Genomic DNA, 17,979 nt, shown 5'->3' on the forward strand with positions numbered 1-17,979 from the left:
CATCAATTACTTATTTAAAACCAGAGAATTCACAGTACATCAGGTATATTGCTGTAAAACACTGAGTTTTACTGGGATAAATGTAATTCCTACAGGAATCTATTAGGAAAAATATTGATTTTCTAGCTAACTATTTGTAGAAATGTATAACTTTAATTAGAATTGTTTGTTGTTTAACAAAGGAAGTAATTGGATAAACCTATAAAGTATGAATCCATCTTCCCTTTGACCATGACAGTTACCTTGCTATTCTACTGCAGTATTCCTAAACTGTCAAACAGCCTCTTGTGAGCTTACTAGCAAAACGTGACAACATATGCACTCTTTGGATTTTGTTTTCTGGATTTTTGTTTTTGTTTTGGGTGCACTTGGAGAATTATTGAACCAAAATATCAAGACTCATTGTCACTTTGGATAGGCCAAGACTCTGCCTAGCAGAGCCTCTTGCAGGTTTATATTTTCAGTTTGGACTAAAAAGAGCTGTTAGGTAAAAAATAATCTTGCTTGATGTTACATGGGACATGGAGGGCTGGTCAGTATTGGTTGAACAGCTAATATTGGTTGCTGTTTTATGAGTGTCCAGTAGCCATGTAAAAGGAATCTGTAGTGATAGAGGAAAAAAAAAAGAAAAGAAGAAAGGAAAAAAACCACAGAAAAAATTATCAGAGGTTATTGGAGGGGACTTATCAGAGAAACAGAAGTAAACAGAAGTTAATTTCCTTGAAACACAATATTGAAAAGAAGGAGCAATAAAATAGAAATTAAAAGCAAAACTAAGTCTTGTTAATTTTTGCTTGTTTTCCCTTCAGAGTATATTTTCTATCTTCATATAATGTTCCTGCTAATATATACTTTGCTGAATAAGCATCCCTATAGCTGCAAAATTTATACATGCACACATACTTACATATACAGAAACAAAACAAATAAGCAACTGTACCCAGATCTAGAAACTTTAAACTTTATCAGCTATCCAACCACCTCTCAGATGGCACTTACAATAAAGCCTTTACTGTCTAAAGAGTTCCAGTATTGCAATCCCAATTCCAATTCCAAAGCCATTCATGGAATTATCTGACAGAATTCAGATAAAGAAAAAAACAGCTAATACTAAAAATCAAAAAGTCTTAATTCTCTCTGTACTCCTGAAACTTTTCTTTAATCTTGATATTTTGTTCCTTCTAGTTCCTGATTATTTTAACAAAGAATTACAGACCATTAATTCCTTGTATGACTATTGACTTCATTTTCATCCAGACTTCAGTTTTATCCAAAAGAATTTCTTCAGAATTTCTCCTGGCTGAAAAGGATGAAAACTCCCCATCAAATGCTCATATTACACCAATAGGCAGTGTAGGTGCTGTATATTACCTGCCAATTGCCAATTCACTCTATTCCAGTGTTCCGGCTTAGAAGACTGGTTGGCCAAAAATTGCTATGTTTCAAAAAAGTAACATGTTGTCAAAGTAAACCTTACGTAAGTTCTCACCTCCAAATCATTGTTTTATGAATACCAAAACCAAAATCAACTGACCAACCAACCAAAAACAAAACCAAATCAAACTAAACCAAAACCAAAACCAAAAAAAACCAAAAAAACCCCAAAAAAACACCAACAAACAAACCAAAATTGCAGAAAGTTACTTTTATTGTTGGTCTGTTTTCTATACTCCTTCAGGCAATCTCTGCACACCACAAGAAAACACCTCAAATGAATGCCAAGGTCTGGGTAGTTTCCTAGGCATTCTCTAGTTTTCTTCCCTTTACAGCTCTTTTAAGAACAAATTCATCTGTGGGATTATTCAAGGCTTTCTTAAGAGAAATCACTGTGTCCATTCATATTCAGTTGTTCTGAAAGATCTGTATTTCCAAATTCAAGCAAATATATATGCACACACACCACTATGGCCTAATAATTCCTTTTAATTTATACTCTGAGTCAGACTTTTTTGCTTGCTACTTAGTCCCTCTCCTTGCAAAAGTCATTATTTTGGAATATCTTTACGCCTTACACCATGTGGGTTGCTACTTCATTACTCACTGCTAAGCAAGATTTGGGTGTAGGAAAGGAGATGCAGCGTGTTGATTCTCTAGTCTTTATTTTACTTCTCACTCTCCACTTTGTCCTGTTTGTAAGTATGAGCTCTGTTAAACTACTGATTCTCTGGATACTGAAACTGTGAAACAAACCTCCAAGTTGCAACCTCTCATGCAGAAGTTAAAAATGTCCTCCTGAGTTTGCCTTATTTCTTGCATGTTTTGAAGAAAAGGGCTGCTTATGCTTACCCACATAACTTCACTTAATACTTCATTGACACACAGGTTTATTTCTTCATTTGGTGAGCAAAGCAGATATTTTCCCTATGGACTAAGGAGATTCTGCCTGTTATTCCATTTTGTAGTTGCTCATTAGTCCACACCCAATTATATCAGTGTTCTGTTGTGGCATTGAAGTCCCTGGGCGAGCAAGGATAGCTTGGATTCAATCTACACAGGGACTCTCAGCCAATATCATCCAGTTCTAAATGCAGATGTATCATTGGCCAGAGAGCTGGATGGGGCTAAGACCTCAACCAATCACATGTGTAATTGGAGCTCCTATAAAAGGAGCTGGAGAAATAAACTCAAGGCTGTTGTCACATGGAGTTTTGGTGTGTGTGTGTGTTGGCCATGTCTCCAACCATTGACCCCACAAAACATATGGATTTTAAACGTAATATTCTATTACTTGAGTTATGCAGCTAAAACAACTTCAGTGTATTTATAGCTCTCCAGAGAATAGCTTTATCCTACAGCTAGGAGCTCACTATTGTTTTCTTGTCTACCACATGTCATCCTTACTGAGAAGGCAAACGATTTCACTTGAATAATAGTAAATCTATTGCTCGTCATATATTAATGACCTCATCAAGCAGGCTTGGAACAGGGTACACGAGTACAGGATACAGAATAAAAGCCTCTCAGAAGAAGTTAAATGAAAGACCACTCAGTATTGTATGCTGAGACTTCAGAAGGTGCAGTTTGCCTTCTTGCCTGTCACATACTTTCTCTGCAATCTCAAGTGATCTAGAATAAAAGAATAATATTTTGTTATTGTGTTCTGTAGAGTCAATAGAAAAGAGGATATTCCTTTTCTGTATCATAGATGAAGTAGTTATGAACACCGTAAAGACTGCTAGTGTTGCTGCAACTAATGATCCAAGATGTTACAGATGAGGTATAACTCCTTTAATAATGTCAAAATATTTTACTAGCCTATATGGATGTATTTGGAAAAAAAGAAAACCATAATCCAAAATACTCTTTCAGGCATAGAAACCCTTTCTATCTGAAATAGAAAAAGTGGAGTTTATACGGAAGTTGAATAAATTTCTCTAATTTTAATTAGATAGCTCTCAATTGCATTAATTCTGTAAAGAAAAAAATGTATATACATATATATTTGCCACCAATGAACTAGACTGCTATGAAAATAGCATTGTAGAGAATAACAAGAGCTATTTAGCTCTCAAAGGAAAGAGAAATTTAGTAAGTTTATAACCTGCAGACATACAGAGGCTAAAAGGGAAGGGGAGAGAATATGATACACAGTAAAAAGATGAACTCACTTGAGTTCATTGTTTTTGTCTCCTGGATGAGTTTTGAAGTTCTGTTCCAGGTGTATCTTTGAAAGGTGTTTTGTTGGTTACCCTTGAAGTCGGAGAGAAAGATCAGAGATGAACTAACTATTTAGAATAAAATCTCTCTAGTGGCAGCTAGATGCAGCCCTTACCAATTACCCATGCAAGGTCATTTCCAGTGCAAGTGATTGCTGATTTCCACTCATGTATTTCTCAGAAAGGCACACAGCAAAGAGTGTGAAATGTGTTACATTATGGGGAGGGGAAAAAAAAAGTAGAATTCAGTGATTTAGTTCTCCAGAGAAGTGTTCTTGTTGGGAAGAGTTTCTCCTCACATTATTGATGTGGGTTCTTAGAAGTGTTTTTCAGCACATTGATTTTTTTCCTGAAATAATTTTCAAGTATTTGTTTTTTCAGGAGGTATTCTATGTAGTGATACCTGGACAGGAAAAAGTAGGTATGTCCTTATTTGACTTTTATCACAAATTTAGTGGCTCTCTTCAGGCTATCTCTGCAATAGTCCAATATTACTGTTTCCTCAGATGCAATGGTCAACATCAAAAAATGACAGCACGTAGAAGGCCAGCAAACTAACATATATATCTCTGTATAACATTCAAAAATGAAAGAGATATCAAAAGAAGCTGTACAATACAAATATATTCTTCAATGTTAACATATTTGTCCAGTGAATATTTCTGAAATCCACAGGTTTAACTGACTTTTCCAGCTCAGCTTAGTAGTCCAACAGAATCTATTGCATTGGCCTGACCTCTTGTACCTTGAAGGCTGAGACACAAACAGAGATTGCATAAAGCATAGAACTGTATCAATACTACAGAAGGCATTCAGAACACACTTGATCCAAGCATGGAACCCAGGGTCAGACTATGCATAATTTAATTTATCTTATCAATGTCTACCTTTCTTTTCTTATACACCAATTTTAGTATATGCACAAATTATGTTTTCTGAGCATGAAAAGCACTCTTGAATGCCATTGTAACTATAGTAGAGTTTTACAGTACACAGAAACATTCTTAAGTGAAAATTTCCTTGCCTCTAAAGTTTCTAATTGACCTGTTTCCATCATCAGTTTATCATGCCCATGCTCATGTGCTACTTAAGAGCAGATATCCTTTCACAATACCAGTCAAGACACATCCTTTTCATTACTGAGATATGCAAAAAAATGTAAATTTTATTATATTATTTGCAGGTTTTTGCAGTTAATCCCTCTGGAAAACTAATTTTGAAAAATGCTGGATGCAGCCTGCTGTGTACTGATTTAAAGCAAGAACCATTTGGGAAGAAAGAGCTCTTCTTGCATACCTCATACAACAGATAGTTTCACATTGCATAGGCAACAGCGAATATTATATTGCCTAAATTGAAAACACTTCATCATGCTGCAAGGTACTGCAGATTGTCTAATGTAAGGCACAAAAGGCTACTGACTGTTATACAGTATACATGTATCTGGTATAGTCTTAAGAGATTTCTAGTCATGATTTGACATTTGTAACAGCTTATGAACAAGCTTATAAAAGATGATCTATAATTCTGACTCACTGAAATTGAAGAAATTTTGATCATTTCATCCAACCACAGCAAACTAGTGTATTAACACTCCCTACATTTTTTTCTATAATATCAGGTCATCATGGTCCAATAAACTGCAGTTACCCCATAAGGAGACTTTTGCTTTGCCAGATAAACTGAGAACAAAACAAAAAGCCATAGCGGTATTTTAGCATGCTAAAATAATTATTAAGTGATTAAGCACAAGATGAAACTTCAAGCACCTTAAGAAACATTTATAGGAAAAAAATTCAAATGCATTGCAAATGTATGTTCTTGTCATTCAAGATTGTTTTTTCCTCCAAATATGAGTTTTATGAAATTCGTCAATAACTGAATGAATTTTGCAATACTTACACTTTTATTCAAATAACCTTGGAAAATAAAATCATAACTTTTACAAAGTTTCTTAAAATTTGATCCTTTTGTTAATTTCAACTGCGATTTTTCATGAGAAATGATTGCTTCTATTTCTTCCTGACTGCTAAGAAAGAATGTAATCCTTCTGCTATCATCTAATTAGCAGGAATGTGACTATCCATGCTGCAGGCACAGGCACTAACACAAGTTTGAGGAGCCACTGTGTAGACATCAATGAACACTTTATTAAATTACACAGTTTTCTAAGCAGGCAAAGTCTCTCAATGCCCCAATTCTTTACGCTTTAGTGAACTGCCTCTGCTCTCTAAAGCTGTAAGGTTTCAGCCTGAGCTGAAGATATAAACTCCTGATGAGATTAGACTGAGTTTTTAGATATTTGGCACGCTTCTGTGCTTATTCTATTTCCCTAATAAGGCTTAGAGTTTGCTGGCAGGTGAAAGCATTGGATAGCAAAGGTTAGGAGATTTAAAATTCCTCCTGCCCTGAAGGAAAAGAATGCCTTTCTCTTAACTGTTCAGCATTATTCATTATAATTCACCCTGCTCAGGCAAACGCTTCAGTACAGGGAGAAGGAATAGTCACCAGGTCTAGATATTCAATGATCTCTCATGTTTCATTCTTGACAAAATTAATATGGATTTTTCTGATATTTTTATTTCCAGAAAACCTATGGTCTGTCAAAGATGAAATGTAAGGAATAAGAAAAAAGGAAAATAGGGGAAGGGAGGGAGGAAGGGAGGAAGGGAGGAAGGGAGGAAGGGAGGAAGGGAGGAAGGGAGGAAGGGAGGAAGGGAGGAAGGGAGGAAGGGAGGAAGGGAGGAAGGGAGGAAGGGAGGAAGGAAGGAAGGAAGGAAGGAAGAAGGAAGGAAGGAAGGAAGGAAGGAAGGAAGGAAGGAAGGAAGGAAGGAAGGAAGGAAGGAAGGAAGGAAGGAAGGAAGGAAGGAAGGAAGGAAGGAAGGAAGGAAGAAGGAAGGAAGGAAGGAAGGAAGGAAGGAAGGAAGGAAGGAAGGAAGGAAGGAAGGAAGGAAGAAGGAAGGAAGGAAGGAAGGAAGGAAGGAAGGAAGGAAGGAAGGAAGGAAGGAAGGAAGGAAGGAAGGAAGGAAGGAAGGAAGGAAGGAAGGAAGGAAGGAAGGAAGGAAGGAAGGAAGGAAGGAAGGAAGGAAGGAAGGAAGGAAGGAAGGAAGGAAGGAAGGAAGGAAGGAAGAAATATTAAAAAGCTATAACTGCTTTAGCATTTCAGTTAGGTTTTATAATACATGAAACAGAGGACTACCCTCTTTGTAAAAAAAAATCTCTAGTAATAGTAAATATGGACCTTTTAGAAGACAGCATGGCTATAGGCTAGACAAAAAGAGGATAATCATTTTGGAAGATATACGTGGGATGAATTCACATTGGAGGAAGAAAGAGCTAAATTCACTATCGGGGAGAGTATAGCAGACAATTTATGGGATAAATACAACTTCAAAATCTTATGGAAGGAAATTCAGAGGACTGGCAAGACCTTCTCTAAACCATGTGTCTAGGACTGTATCATTTGATGTGGAAAAGCATGTTATGCTGGCTGGCAAGCAAGAGAATTTCAGTTGCTTTCAACCCACAAAAGCAAATCTAAAGCCACTTTTGAGATTAAAACAGGTAAATAGAAAAGGATGTAGTTAATCTGGAATGAACAATCCATACTCATACAGGAGAATAGGGTGACCAGTGGTTGCAGTGGTCACTGGTAGCAGTGGCACCAGACATAGAGCGATATAATGAAAAGAAATAATGGCATGGAAGAAGAAGTGATAGAGTTCAATGGGATAGAGTTGAAAACATCTTGAGAAATACTCTGGTCATACCATAGTATGCCTATCATACATTGGCAGGCAGCCAATTTCAGAAAGCAGTTTGCTCAGACTGTTCTTCAAATCCTTCAGTCACATCTTATTTCAGCTGCCAACTATCCCTGCAAATATATAGGAAGTTTTAGTTAACACTTAACCTAAATCACTGTGACTGTGAGTGAAGTAAATTGCTTAGACTATCTGTGGTGTGCATTGAAAATACTTTCTTAATTTCAAGAAGTGGTTCTAAAAACTACAACTGTAGCCCTTTTTTCCTTTTGTTTTCTTTCTGTAGACTGGGTAACTAGGTGTAGTTGTTCTTTCCTCAAAAATATTTTTTTTCCTTAAATGTTTTGTTGTCTGCCTGATGCCTAATAATTTACATGTTGTAAATCATTAGATGTGTGCTCAAACCTGAATGCTGAATTTACAATGAGGCTGAGTGGAGAGGAAGGACTGTTTCATACTTCTTAAAAATAATATTCCTGTCCACATATCTTCTTTCCTGTTTTCTTTTTCTTTTTCTTTTTTTTTTTTAAGATAAATGATAAAAAATCCGCCATATTGAGATTGTTCAGGACTATTATGCTTCTTCTGCATTATTTTCTCCAGAACTGTGCCTAGATAGTTGTTGGGAGGACAGGGTTAAAAGCAGAATAATGGCTGGGGAGGATGGTAGAATCTCTCAGGTGACCTTGCATCTGGGAGTGCCAAGGTCTGGAGAATAACAATATGGGAAACTTTGCATATTACACCGTTCTGCTGATGATGACAATGTTTTGAGCTATTTGGAGGCAGTCTCACAGATGTGCTTGAGCTCCCTGCTTTAGGAGAGAGATCAGAGCAAAGATCATAAAAACCACAGAGGAGATCAGAGCATGGTGGTAAACTACATGTACACAGGACCTTGACAAAAGTGTGCAAACAGCAGGGCTGCTGTCCATCAGGGTGGACTGAGCCTGATGGTGCCTGCATTCCCTCTCTTGGCTGTCTCTGCCCAGTGTTGCTTCAGGAACCTCTGGTTAGTGAGTAACGAAATGATTTTACTCTTTTCGTTTCAGACATAGGTGTGTGGTTGTTCTGGCTGCCTGCCTGTGTCAACTCAACACAGTAGTTGTTATGCTGTGCAACCTATTATGGTCTTTCCACTTTTTTTGCTACATCCTGCAAATTTCAGATAGTGTCTTTATTTTTTTTTTAATATACTTTGATTTTTTTTCTTTAATTCAGCAGAGAGGGCTTATGCACTCTATAAATTTAATAAATTAACTCTATACTTGTTCATCCTTATCATGCAGAAAAGTACTGGGTAGCTACCCTGTAGCTACTTTAACTCAGTATATACAGTCAGATAGGAAAGAGTAATCTAGAAGGGAAAGCAGGGTGCCACATGTAATGAAATGCTCTGGTACCTCACAATTTACAGAAATTATAAAGTTTCAAACAACTTTTGCATGTTTACAAGCCACCCAGCATTTTGTCACTGCTGCATGTATAACTTCTCCCACAAAACATTAGCGACAGCAGTAAATTTGACTATCTATGTAGAAAACTGCTATAATAGCGTGGTACTCTCCATGTCTTACTGTCAGAAAAGGTGTATTCACTGTATGTAGAGAGCTAAGAATTATTGTTAACTATCCAGGTAATCTAATCAACACATTAATAAACACACTCATTAATAACAGTCAAAATTTTTATGCAAGATAACTTACTAATATCTTCTGCCTTTTCTCTGGTCTTCTGCTCACCCTTTGAATGTCCCACTCTGTTTTAAGCCTAAGGGTTTCACTCTTCCTTAAGAAGACAAGGGAGAAGTTTTGGTGAGGCATCCAGAGACTTTTAGAGGGTGGAGGATGATATTCTTCACAGCAGGGGAACTGGGAGGAGTGGATTTTGATACCCTTTTCCTCTTCAGTTTAACATCAGCTTGGAGTTATATTTTCCATGTTTTGGATTTCTGTTTGCTTAACTACAGTTGTGGATATTCAATTACTGAACTACCAGTGGAACACAGATTGCATCCTTAACTTTCCACTTTGAATTTAGTATAATACATGTTTATTTGTTATTTTTTTAAAACTAGTTAGAATTTTTAGTACATAAATATACTTTAAAAAAAGACATAAGGTATGCTTATATATAATCTCCCGTAGCCCAAAAATCAACTTCTTTATCAAAAGTTGTAAAGTTCAGTATTTCCTTTTCCTTTGATTTCTCTGCTTGTTTTTCAGTATCTTTCTCCCTAAAACGTTTCTTTGAATGAAGTAATTTTGATTATTAGGAAATATTATTAATATTAAAAATTATAATACCTAATCCCTGAAATGTTAGTTGATGGGTTTTTTTAATTATGCATTGAACTGTGTATATTCAACTCAAATTCTTAAGCAGATTAATGGTTGCAGGACTTCATAAAGAAGACTGAATTATAAGGTTCAAAGGTGTAACTGACTACTTTGCAAATTCCTGTTATAATTTAATAACTTGAAGTGTGGTCACTGGGGTGTGCAAGGGTTCTGCTACAAGCTATGAAATAAGCAGCTTATTGATAATTTACCAATTATCTTCTTAGTTCAGAATCAAGAAATTAAATTATGGATCACTTCAGTTGATTTCATTGGGATATAATACATAAGGTAATGAACATAAATCTATAATACAAGGAATGATGAGATTAGAATCCATTACAAATTGATCATTTGACAGACCTAATTTGTCTGTTTCAAATACTCTTAAAATTCTTTATAAAAATGTATTGTCTTATTTTCCCTTAAGGGATATCTTATACCAATGGGTTACACATACAAAAAGAAAGATTTGCTATGTTTTGAGTTACAGGCTCTTGCAAAGCTGTCTTTTTAAAGTACTTGCTTCATTACACTATGCTCTAAAGCATTTGAATTTTTGATTTTGATAGAGATGGCAAATAAATTAACACAACTAAATTATCTGAGCTGAAGGCTCTTCTGAGGCTCAGTGAAAATACAGCTTTTTCTGCACTTAGCTGTCCTGCTACTTCTACTTTTACTAGCTTGTTATATACATCCTATTATTTCAAATCCTAGCCAGAGGTTTGAATTTCATTTCTGACACCATAAGCCAGGAACCAGAGTTGTAATGAAATAGAGGCACCTTAGCAAGTTCCTAATTCAAGGAAGAACCAAAAACGTAGGAATTATGGTTCATGGCTGATGGCCATAGGAACTCTAGCAGTAGGCTGAAGGCTGGAGGAACTATGATAGAAGGTCTGCAGACTATGGTGGTAACTCTCTACCAGTGGCTGCAGAGGGTCCAAAAATTTGGACAAGTCAGACAGAACGTAAGAAAAGTTTCTCACTGTGGCTGTATATAAGAATAGCACTATTGGCATCAACTCTGCAGAGCAAGAGCAAAACAAGAACAAAATATGCTCTGCTTGCTTCCACTATAATAAAATTAAATATTATTCTCCTCATGAGATTCCAACACAATTTAATCTAATTTTTCAGAAAGCATCTTCAGTTCCAAAAAATTCTTTCTTTTGTACAAACATAGCAAAAAGGATTGAAAGACAAGATTAGAGCTGTCAATGGCTCCCAACTGAAAGAGAAATGGAGAAAACAGGACCAGCATTGCAGAAATATCTTTCCTTAAACAAGCTTTTTGAAATGTCACACAATTAAAATTCAGTTCAAGTTTGACCAAGGTCAAATACAGAACAAAATTCTTAAATGGTAGCTATCCCAAGTAAATCTTTTGCTGTTCAAATTTGTTCCTCACAAGAGACATTTACTAAATTTTTTTTTTATCAGAAAAAATTAAACAGACACAGTCTTTTGATCTTTACTGAATTTTCTATTTTAAATTTGGTTCTGCTGAATTCCAAAAGCAACTATATATGAATGCCAAAAAACAGACAAAAAGAGGACATAATTTAATGTAGAAATAAAATCCCTAGTGTAAAAGTTCTATATCCTGAACCAGTAAGTGGAACTTTGACACATGCATCAGTTAGAAGCATTCACAGCCCATCTTATACAGGTATTAAATCTTAGGAGTTTCAAATGGCATGAAGTATGTTTTAGTATTGGAGGGAGGGGTTACATGAATGAGAAACAATATATAGAATTTTTCAAATTTTGCTAGAAGTTGAAGATCACATGAATACAATTTGAGTGGCATTAAAATGTTTTCTTCTGAGAGGTATAGAAGTGATCAACCTGTGGAAAGTACTGTCTAGTGGTTTAAAAACTGCTCTCTGAAAGCTAATGGTGATGTAACAGCTTCAGTGATGATTGATTCATCTCTTTCATACTAAAAATTGTTCCAAGAAAACTCATTAAAAATAATACAAATCCACAAATCTTTATAAACAAGAGCGCAGTTAGGCACAATGTTCTAGTAATTTTAATGTAATTTAGAAGGATATTACACAGAAATATGAGCATTACACAGGCGGATATTACACAGAAATTGGACATATCTGATAGATTTTAAAAAGCTTTAATTTTTTCCTATTTGTTTCTATTGTGACAAAAATTCAAAAAGTGATCTTCTGGAAAAAGAGATAGAGATTTGATGAGAATGATTGGTGAAATAATATAATTTAAAATTATTTAAAGCTATTTAAACTCTTCTGAGTTCTCAAACCCTCCTCTAAGATAATTTTTTTGCCAAAAGTTTGACAGTTTTACAGCTAGCTTTATAGGGAATTAAAAAGAAACAAAAAAAAAAAAAACAACAAAACAACGACCAAACAACAAACAAAACCACCAAAAAATCCTAAACACCAAAAAAGCAAACAGATGAAAAATGTTTCTTCCTCCATTCACTCTTCCAGCACAGAATCCAGATATGCAATCTAATACAGAACTCAGATTTCTGTTTACTTTCTGTAGTTATGAATTAAAAGGTTTCCTTCGTCTAATTATGTTCAAACTTAACCTTTATACAATGCTTTTTTATTAGTTTAGTCTGTGTTTTATTTTTTGCTAGCTCATTTTTAAAGGTAAATGTTATTACTTTAGAGTAGACTACTATCAAACTCATCACATTTAAAGCAGGAAACTGAACTCCAACAGGACTCTCAAAGGAGAGAAAAGTCCTTGCTGGTATGTACATCCATTAAGCAGCTGTGCTTGCCAAGTACATTAGCTACTTTTGTGAATTTAACAAATTTCATCTGAGCTTTCATTCTGCTGACCTAATTTAACAAGAAGGAAATTCAATAACAACCCCTAATATTGAAGCATTATTTCCCAAGAGGCATTTAACAACACTTCTACATCAAATAATAATGTGTGGATAATGGAATATATATACTGAGGGCAACAAGAAAGTGAAAAAAGGGAAAAAAAGAAAGCAAACACTCCCCCTCATACACACACACACACACACACACACACACAAAAGAGAGAGCAAGAGAAGAAAATTCTATATACCCTTTTGAAAAAAAAAAAAAACCAATAGTTTTCAAATATTTAGGGAAATTGAGAGAGAGAATTTCAACTTTGAATTTCTTATGGTCTTTGAGAAGACATATTTCTAATTATTTTAGAATAAATTTTTGCCCTCTTCTCTCACTCGGTATACCTTTGTCTTAAAAGAACACAAGTATGAGTTGTGATAAATAATCTCCAAGGTGGAGGACCATATCTCCAGTTTGCACATGCTGATATAATTCAGCATATGTAGTATATTTATCATTAGTAGCTTATATTAGAACAGATTGTTCTGTGTATTAATCAAAGTTCACAAATGAGGTAAATGTCAAAATTTTAGGAGAAAGGGAAAAGGGGTAAATGAAATGATACATAACTTGGTGTTTGTTTAGACCAATGGAAATGGGTGAGTTACTGAGAACAGGGCTGGAGCCAAAATTCTTAATAGCAGTGGCTTTCAGAAGTTGTTTTGACTTCCAAATACTGGGAGAGAGGGGAAAATGTTCTCCTGAGTGAATATAACTTGAAGACAATAACTGGTTCCTGAAAAGTATCTGTGCAGTTATTGACATGCCTGCCCACAGACACACAGTTTTTAAACTATGTCACTATATTTCATAGTGTAACCACTTTAAAAATCTTGACATTTTATTATAAGCTCTTTTAATCAACACAGGCTTACTGGAAATAGCTTGAATAACACCTCAATATCAAATTGAAATACAGGAAAATTTTCTGAAATTTTTTCGTAGCTCTTCTTTGAAAAATAAAAATATTTAAGATGATAGTGAAATATAGTGTAAAGTTATTGAAAGAAGAGCCAATTACTTACCTATTAAAATCAGCAAGGAGGAGAAAGAACAACCCAAGCTTATTACTACTTGAGTTTTTTTGCCACATGTGGACGAATATTCAAGGAAATGCAACAATCATCATTGGTTTTTATGGGTATGCTAGGAAGAATAGCAAAATCACCCTGATTAAAGTTTGCAGAAACTACACCCTATTAAGATGACAAATCAAAGGGTTTTATTATTTACTGGAGGAAACAATTACCAAATGGTTTCACTAACAAAAATTGCTATTCTTTAAATGCTGGTATAGAAGTAAAGTGAAGAGAATTTACTGAATTTCTCTTGCTGAAATAACATCTCATGGTGCTGTTAGATGGAGGAAGAAATAAAATTAAGCAAAGCGAAAAAACAGAAGTAGAGACAAAAAAAAGAGTGAGTTGGGAGAGGCTTGTCCTCTCCCTGCAATATCATTTCCCATAATGAGATTAAATTCAGTAATTAAGGATGCTTGGAAAACAGGCTGTCATATTTTTAAAAATGTTTCCCACATTTTAAGGCTAAGCTCGCATTACTCCATATTGCAAGACCATCTCAAGAACTTTTTCTGTTTAAAAGTTTGCTTCATATCTTGTTGTAGTTCTTCTGATGCATATGATATTCCCTTTTACCATTTAAAATACCCTGGAGAACTGGTGTTTTACCATTTGTAATTTCTAAAACTACTTTGTGTAAGAGTTTCATGTCTCTTGATACTAAGACTAATAAAACACTGAAATTCTTGTAAATGAAATTGGGTGGAAAACATTTGAAGCAAAGGCAGCAGTATTTAATGTGTAAGTTTCAGCAATATTTACCCACCAGTCTAAATAAAGAACACTCTCAGAAGTTTCTAAACTGAAATTTTTTAATGGCACTCTTACTTTTTGTAAGGAAGTATTCTTACAGCAGCTACCTGATATATTCAATGTCCCCCTATATGGACAACCTTTATATTTCTTACCAGATTGCTTTCTGTGTTGTCATGTTTGTATATGAAGGGTACAATAGCAGTGATGTTGGACAGTAAGGAGTGAATGCATTTCACCTTACATTGTCTCTTCTCTGTTTACTTTCAGGGTTTGGTTACTCTAAACAGTTCAGAGATGAGCTGCTGGAAACTGCTTGGCTGCATCAGAAACTAGATACATAAAAAAACAAGCCAAGAAAAACAAAACTTCACGCTCCACTGCCGACTGGCTTGAAGAGCATCAGCAGTGGAGAACTATGACAATACAGCAAGTCCTATTACTTCTGCTGCTGTGGATGTGGCTGCCACATCCCTGCCATACAGAAATGCTCTTCAGAAGGACTCCTGATCTCAGACCCAAAAGCTTTGGAGGACGTGCTTTAGGGAATGATGGGAAAGCAATTCACCGCCAGAAGCGAGGCTGGATGTGGAATCAGTTTTTTCTTTTAGAGGAATATACAGGATCTGATTATCAGTATGTAGGCAAGGTAGGCTTCTCAAAAGGTTTTCTGTATAATTTTCAAGTGTTCTTATCTTTCCACAGTCTTACTTTCTATGTTTTATTCTAATGTGTAAGAAGCAGATTTCCCAGAAACAGATATACTGTTTCTCCTACTAGAATCACTAACTTAATGTTGCTAGTTAGAGCTACTGCGAAATACTTGAAGACAATATTTTTGACAGATTTGTTTGTTTCAGCACATCATGCCTACTAGCAGCCCACTCAGTATATCTTCGTTATCAAAGAATAATATTATTTGAATAATTATGAAATAATTTTACTACTGTCTCAATATTTCATGCTTCATACAAGATATTGCATTCTTTTTCTATGCTCATGTTTGAGGAATGCAACATATTTTGAAGAAAAAATGTTCTTCCTCTTTACCTCTCCCTGAAAACAAATTAACTGCAGGGAGTAAGTTCATTTGAAGACCATGTGATAGAAATCACATGGTTAGGAAGTGAACTGCAATAGAAGACAGCAGACTGGTACATGTGACTGTGTAGCTTACTAGAGGTGTACATAAATGACACTGGAAGTGTCCTTAAAATCATTTTCTGTTGATGTTTAGGTTTTCCCAAATAATTTATTGAAAAATATATAATGTATAATCCCACAATAACATTCAAACAGGCACAAGATGTTAATTCAAAGTGGTAATGTTCTTGAAAATGAAATTTAGTGTCAGCAGTAATGGGTACAACTTAGCACCAATGGTTGGTTCTAAACAAAGAAATTCAGTTTTCTATAAAGCAGATTTTCAGTATTTACCTGGTTTTGAATTTGAAAAATACCACAGTGAAATACTGACTTTCTGGAAATCATTCAATCACAGAGCAGCTAAGATTGTAGGGCATTTTTTGAAATCAACTAGTCCAAAACCCATGCTCAAAGCAGGGTAAGCTTAATTTTCCTCATGACTATGTCCTGTCAGATTTTAAATAGGTTCAAAGGTAGAGACTCCACAATCTCATTGGACAAACTATTCAAGTGTTTGACCACCCACTCAGTAAAAGATTTGTTCCTGTATTTGAAGGGAATTTCTTGTATATCACATTGTGCCTACTGTCTCTTGTCATGTCACTGAGCACCACTGTAAAGAAACTGCTTCTATCTCCCTCACTTCTTCCCAACAAGTATTTATATACATTAATAAGGTCTGTGCTGAGCCTTCTCTTCTCTGGACTGAGCAATGTCAGTTCTCTCAGCATCTCCTGATATGAAAAATGCCCTAATTCCCTACTCAGCTTTCTGGCTATTTCCTGAACTCCCCTCCAGTAATTCTGTACCTCTCTTCATGAGGAGAGCCCAGACCTTGACACAGAAGTACAAATGTATCTCACTGAGGCAGAAGAGAGAGCAACAATCATCTCTCTTGATCTCCAGGTGATTTCTTCCAAATGGAGCCCAGAGTGCTGATGACCTTTGCTGCAAGGGCACTTTTTTGGCTCCTGGTCAGTTTGCTGCTCAAAAGGACCCCAAGTTCACTCTGCAAAACTACTATTCAGCCAGCTGGGTTCCAGCACATATTGGTGTATGAGAGCATTATATTATAAAACATTTATTGGAAGAATTAAGGACACTGGAGGATTTGTGAAAAGAAATGCTTATAAAAACTTATGAAATTTAAACACCAAGTAAAAATTTAAGAGTGCAGGCTTATGAATGAGTAAGTCATTTTTTATTTGTTGCCTTGAGTCTGTAATATTAGCACCAGCATTTAAATAATGAAGCCATTTCCAAAGCATGTTGAGAGCCTTGTAAATAGTCCCTATATTTATTTCATCCAGTTCTCAAGGGCAAAGTCATGACTCCCAAGTGTTCTGAAGCAAGTAGGCCAGTTCCTCAGGCTGGGTCAGGTTCATAGCTTATGAAAATTGACCTTGCTGACAAAATAAGAAGGGTTACTGTATCAAAACACTTTACTACTGTATTGAAAATATATTGCTTACAACAGTCCTAGGAAATAAATAGATTTCCAGGGCACCCAGAACTTCATATTATTTAAGAACCTTCAAAAGCATGCTGATTACTTTTTTCCTATTGTATTATTTTTGAATATTTATGATTTTAAATAATGAAGAGGGAGTGGTGTTATTTAAAATTTTTCTTCCAGTCATAAATAAGCGAAGAAAAACTCTTTAGAGAGGAAAGGGTAAACATTTTTTAGACTAACTCACCTGCATTAGAAAAGCTGTTGATAAACATTGAACTACTTTGGCTGAGAGAAAATAAGTGTTTGCAAAAGTGAAGTGATAAGTAAAGATAAGTAAGATGATGGATTAAGAGTACAGCACTGAGAAGAAACTTGATGAGCAGTTAAGACAGTTCGTCTAGTTTGTTCTGCTTACAAGAGTTGTTAATTTGCGAAAGCAAATTTAAAATTAAACAGTATATAAAATTGCCCAGTAGTAATTTTTTGACAAGTTTGGGAAAAGGGTAGAAAACACATATAAAATTAAGAGTATCATAGCATGGTATTTGTTCAGGAAGAGTTTTATACAAAGGAAGCTAATGGAAAGAGATATAATTATATGTGGAATAAAAAATTGATTGTTAAATTGATAATGCTTTATTCTGACAGTCCAAAATCTCAAATGATTAGGTAAATAAAGAATTACTGATGAAAATTTTTCTGTATAAATTTTATAGTATCTATCTCCTTTCTCTTGTTTTTGCACTTACCTTTCCAACTGCCATCTCAGTTCTATACTCAAAATATTTCTGCATGTTTCCTTTTACCTCATTTTATCCAGAGACAAAATTATTTTGATAGGTGGGTGACAGAAAATTTCCTGTTAATTTCTCTGCAGCATGTTTGGAGATGGTGTTTGAAATTT

General features: G+C 35.2%; 1 protein-coding gene across 2 annotated transcripts in view; it reads left to right on the top strand.

Moving 5' to 3' along the window:
- CDH10 (cadherin 10) overlaps positions 1–17,979 on the top strand; it is a 103,948-nt gene that overhangs the window by 23,847 nt on the left and 62,122 nt on the right. For both annotated transcript variants that reach the window (XM_053945535.1, XM_053945524.1), the window contains exon 2: positions 14,744–15,122. In XM_053945535.1, coding sequence (XP_053801510.1) covers positions 14,892–15,122 — 231 coding nt within the window. In that variant the 5' untranslated portion in view covers positions 14,744–14,891. The remainder of the gene's footprint in view (positions 1–14,743; positions 15,123–17,979) is intronic.

Source organism: Vidua chalybeata, chromosome 1 (genome assembly GCF_026979565.1).
Source record: "Vidua chalybeata isolate OUT-0048 chromosome 1, bVidCha1 merged haplotype, whole genome shotgun sequence".
In the NCBI taxonomy this organism is placed as follows: domain Eukaryota; kingdom Metazoa; phylum Chordata; class Aves; order Passeriformes; family Viduidae; genus Vidua; species Vidua chalybeata.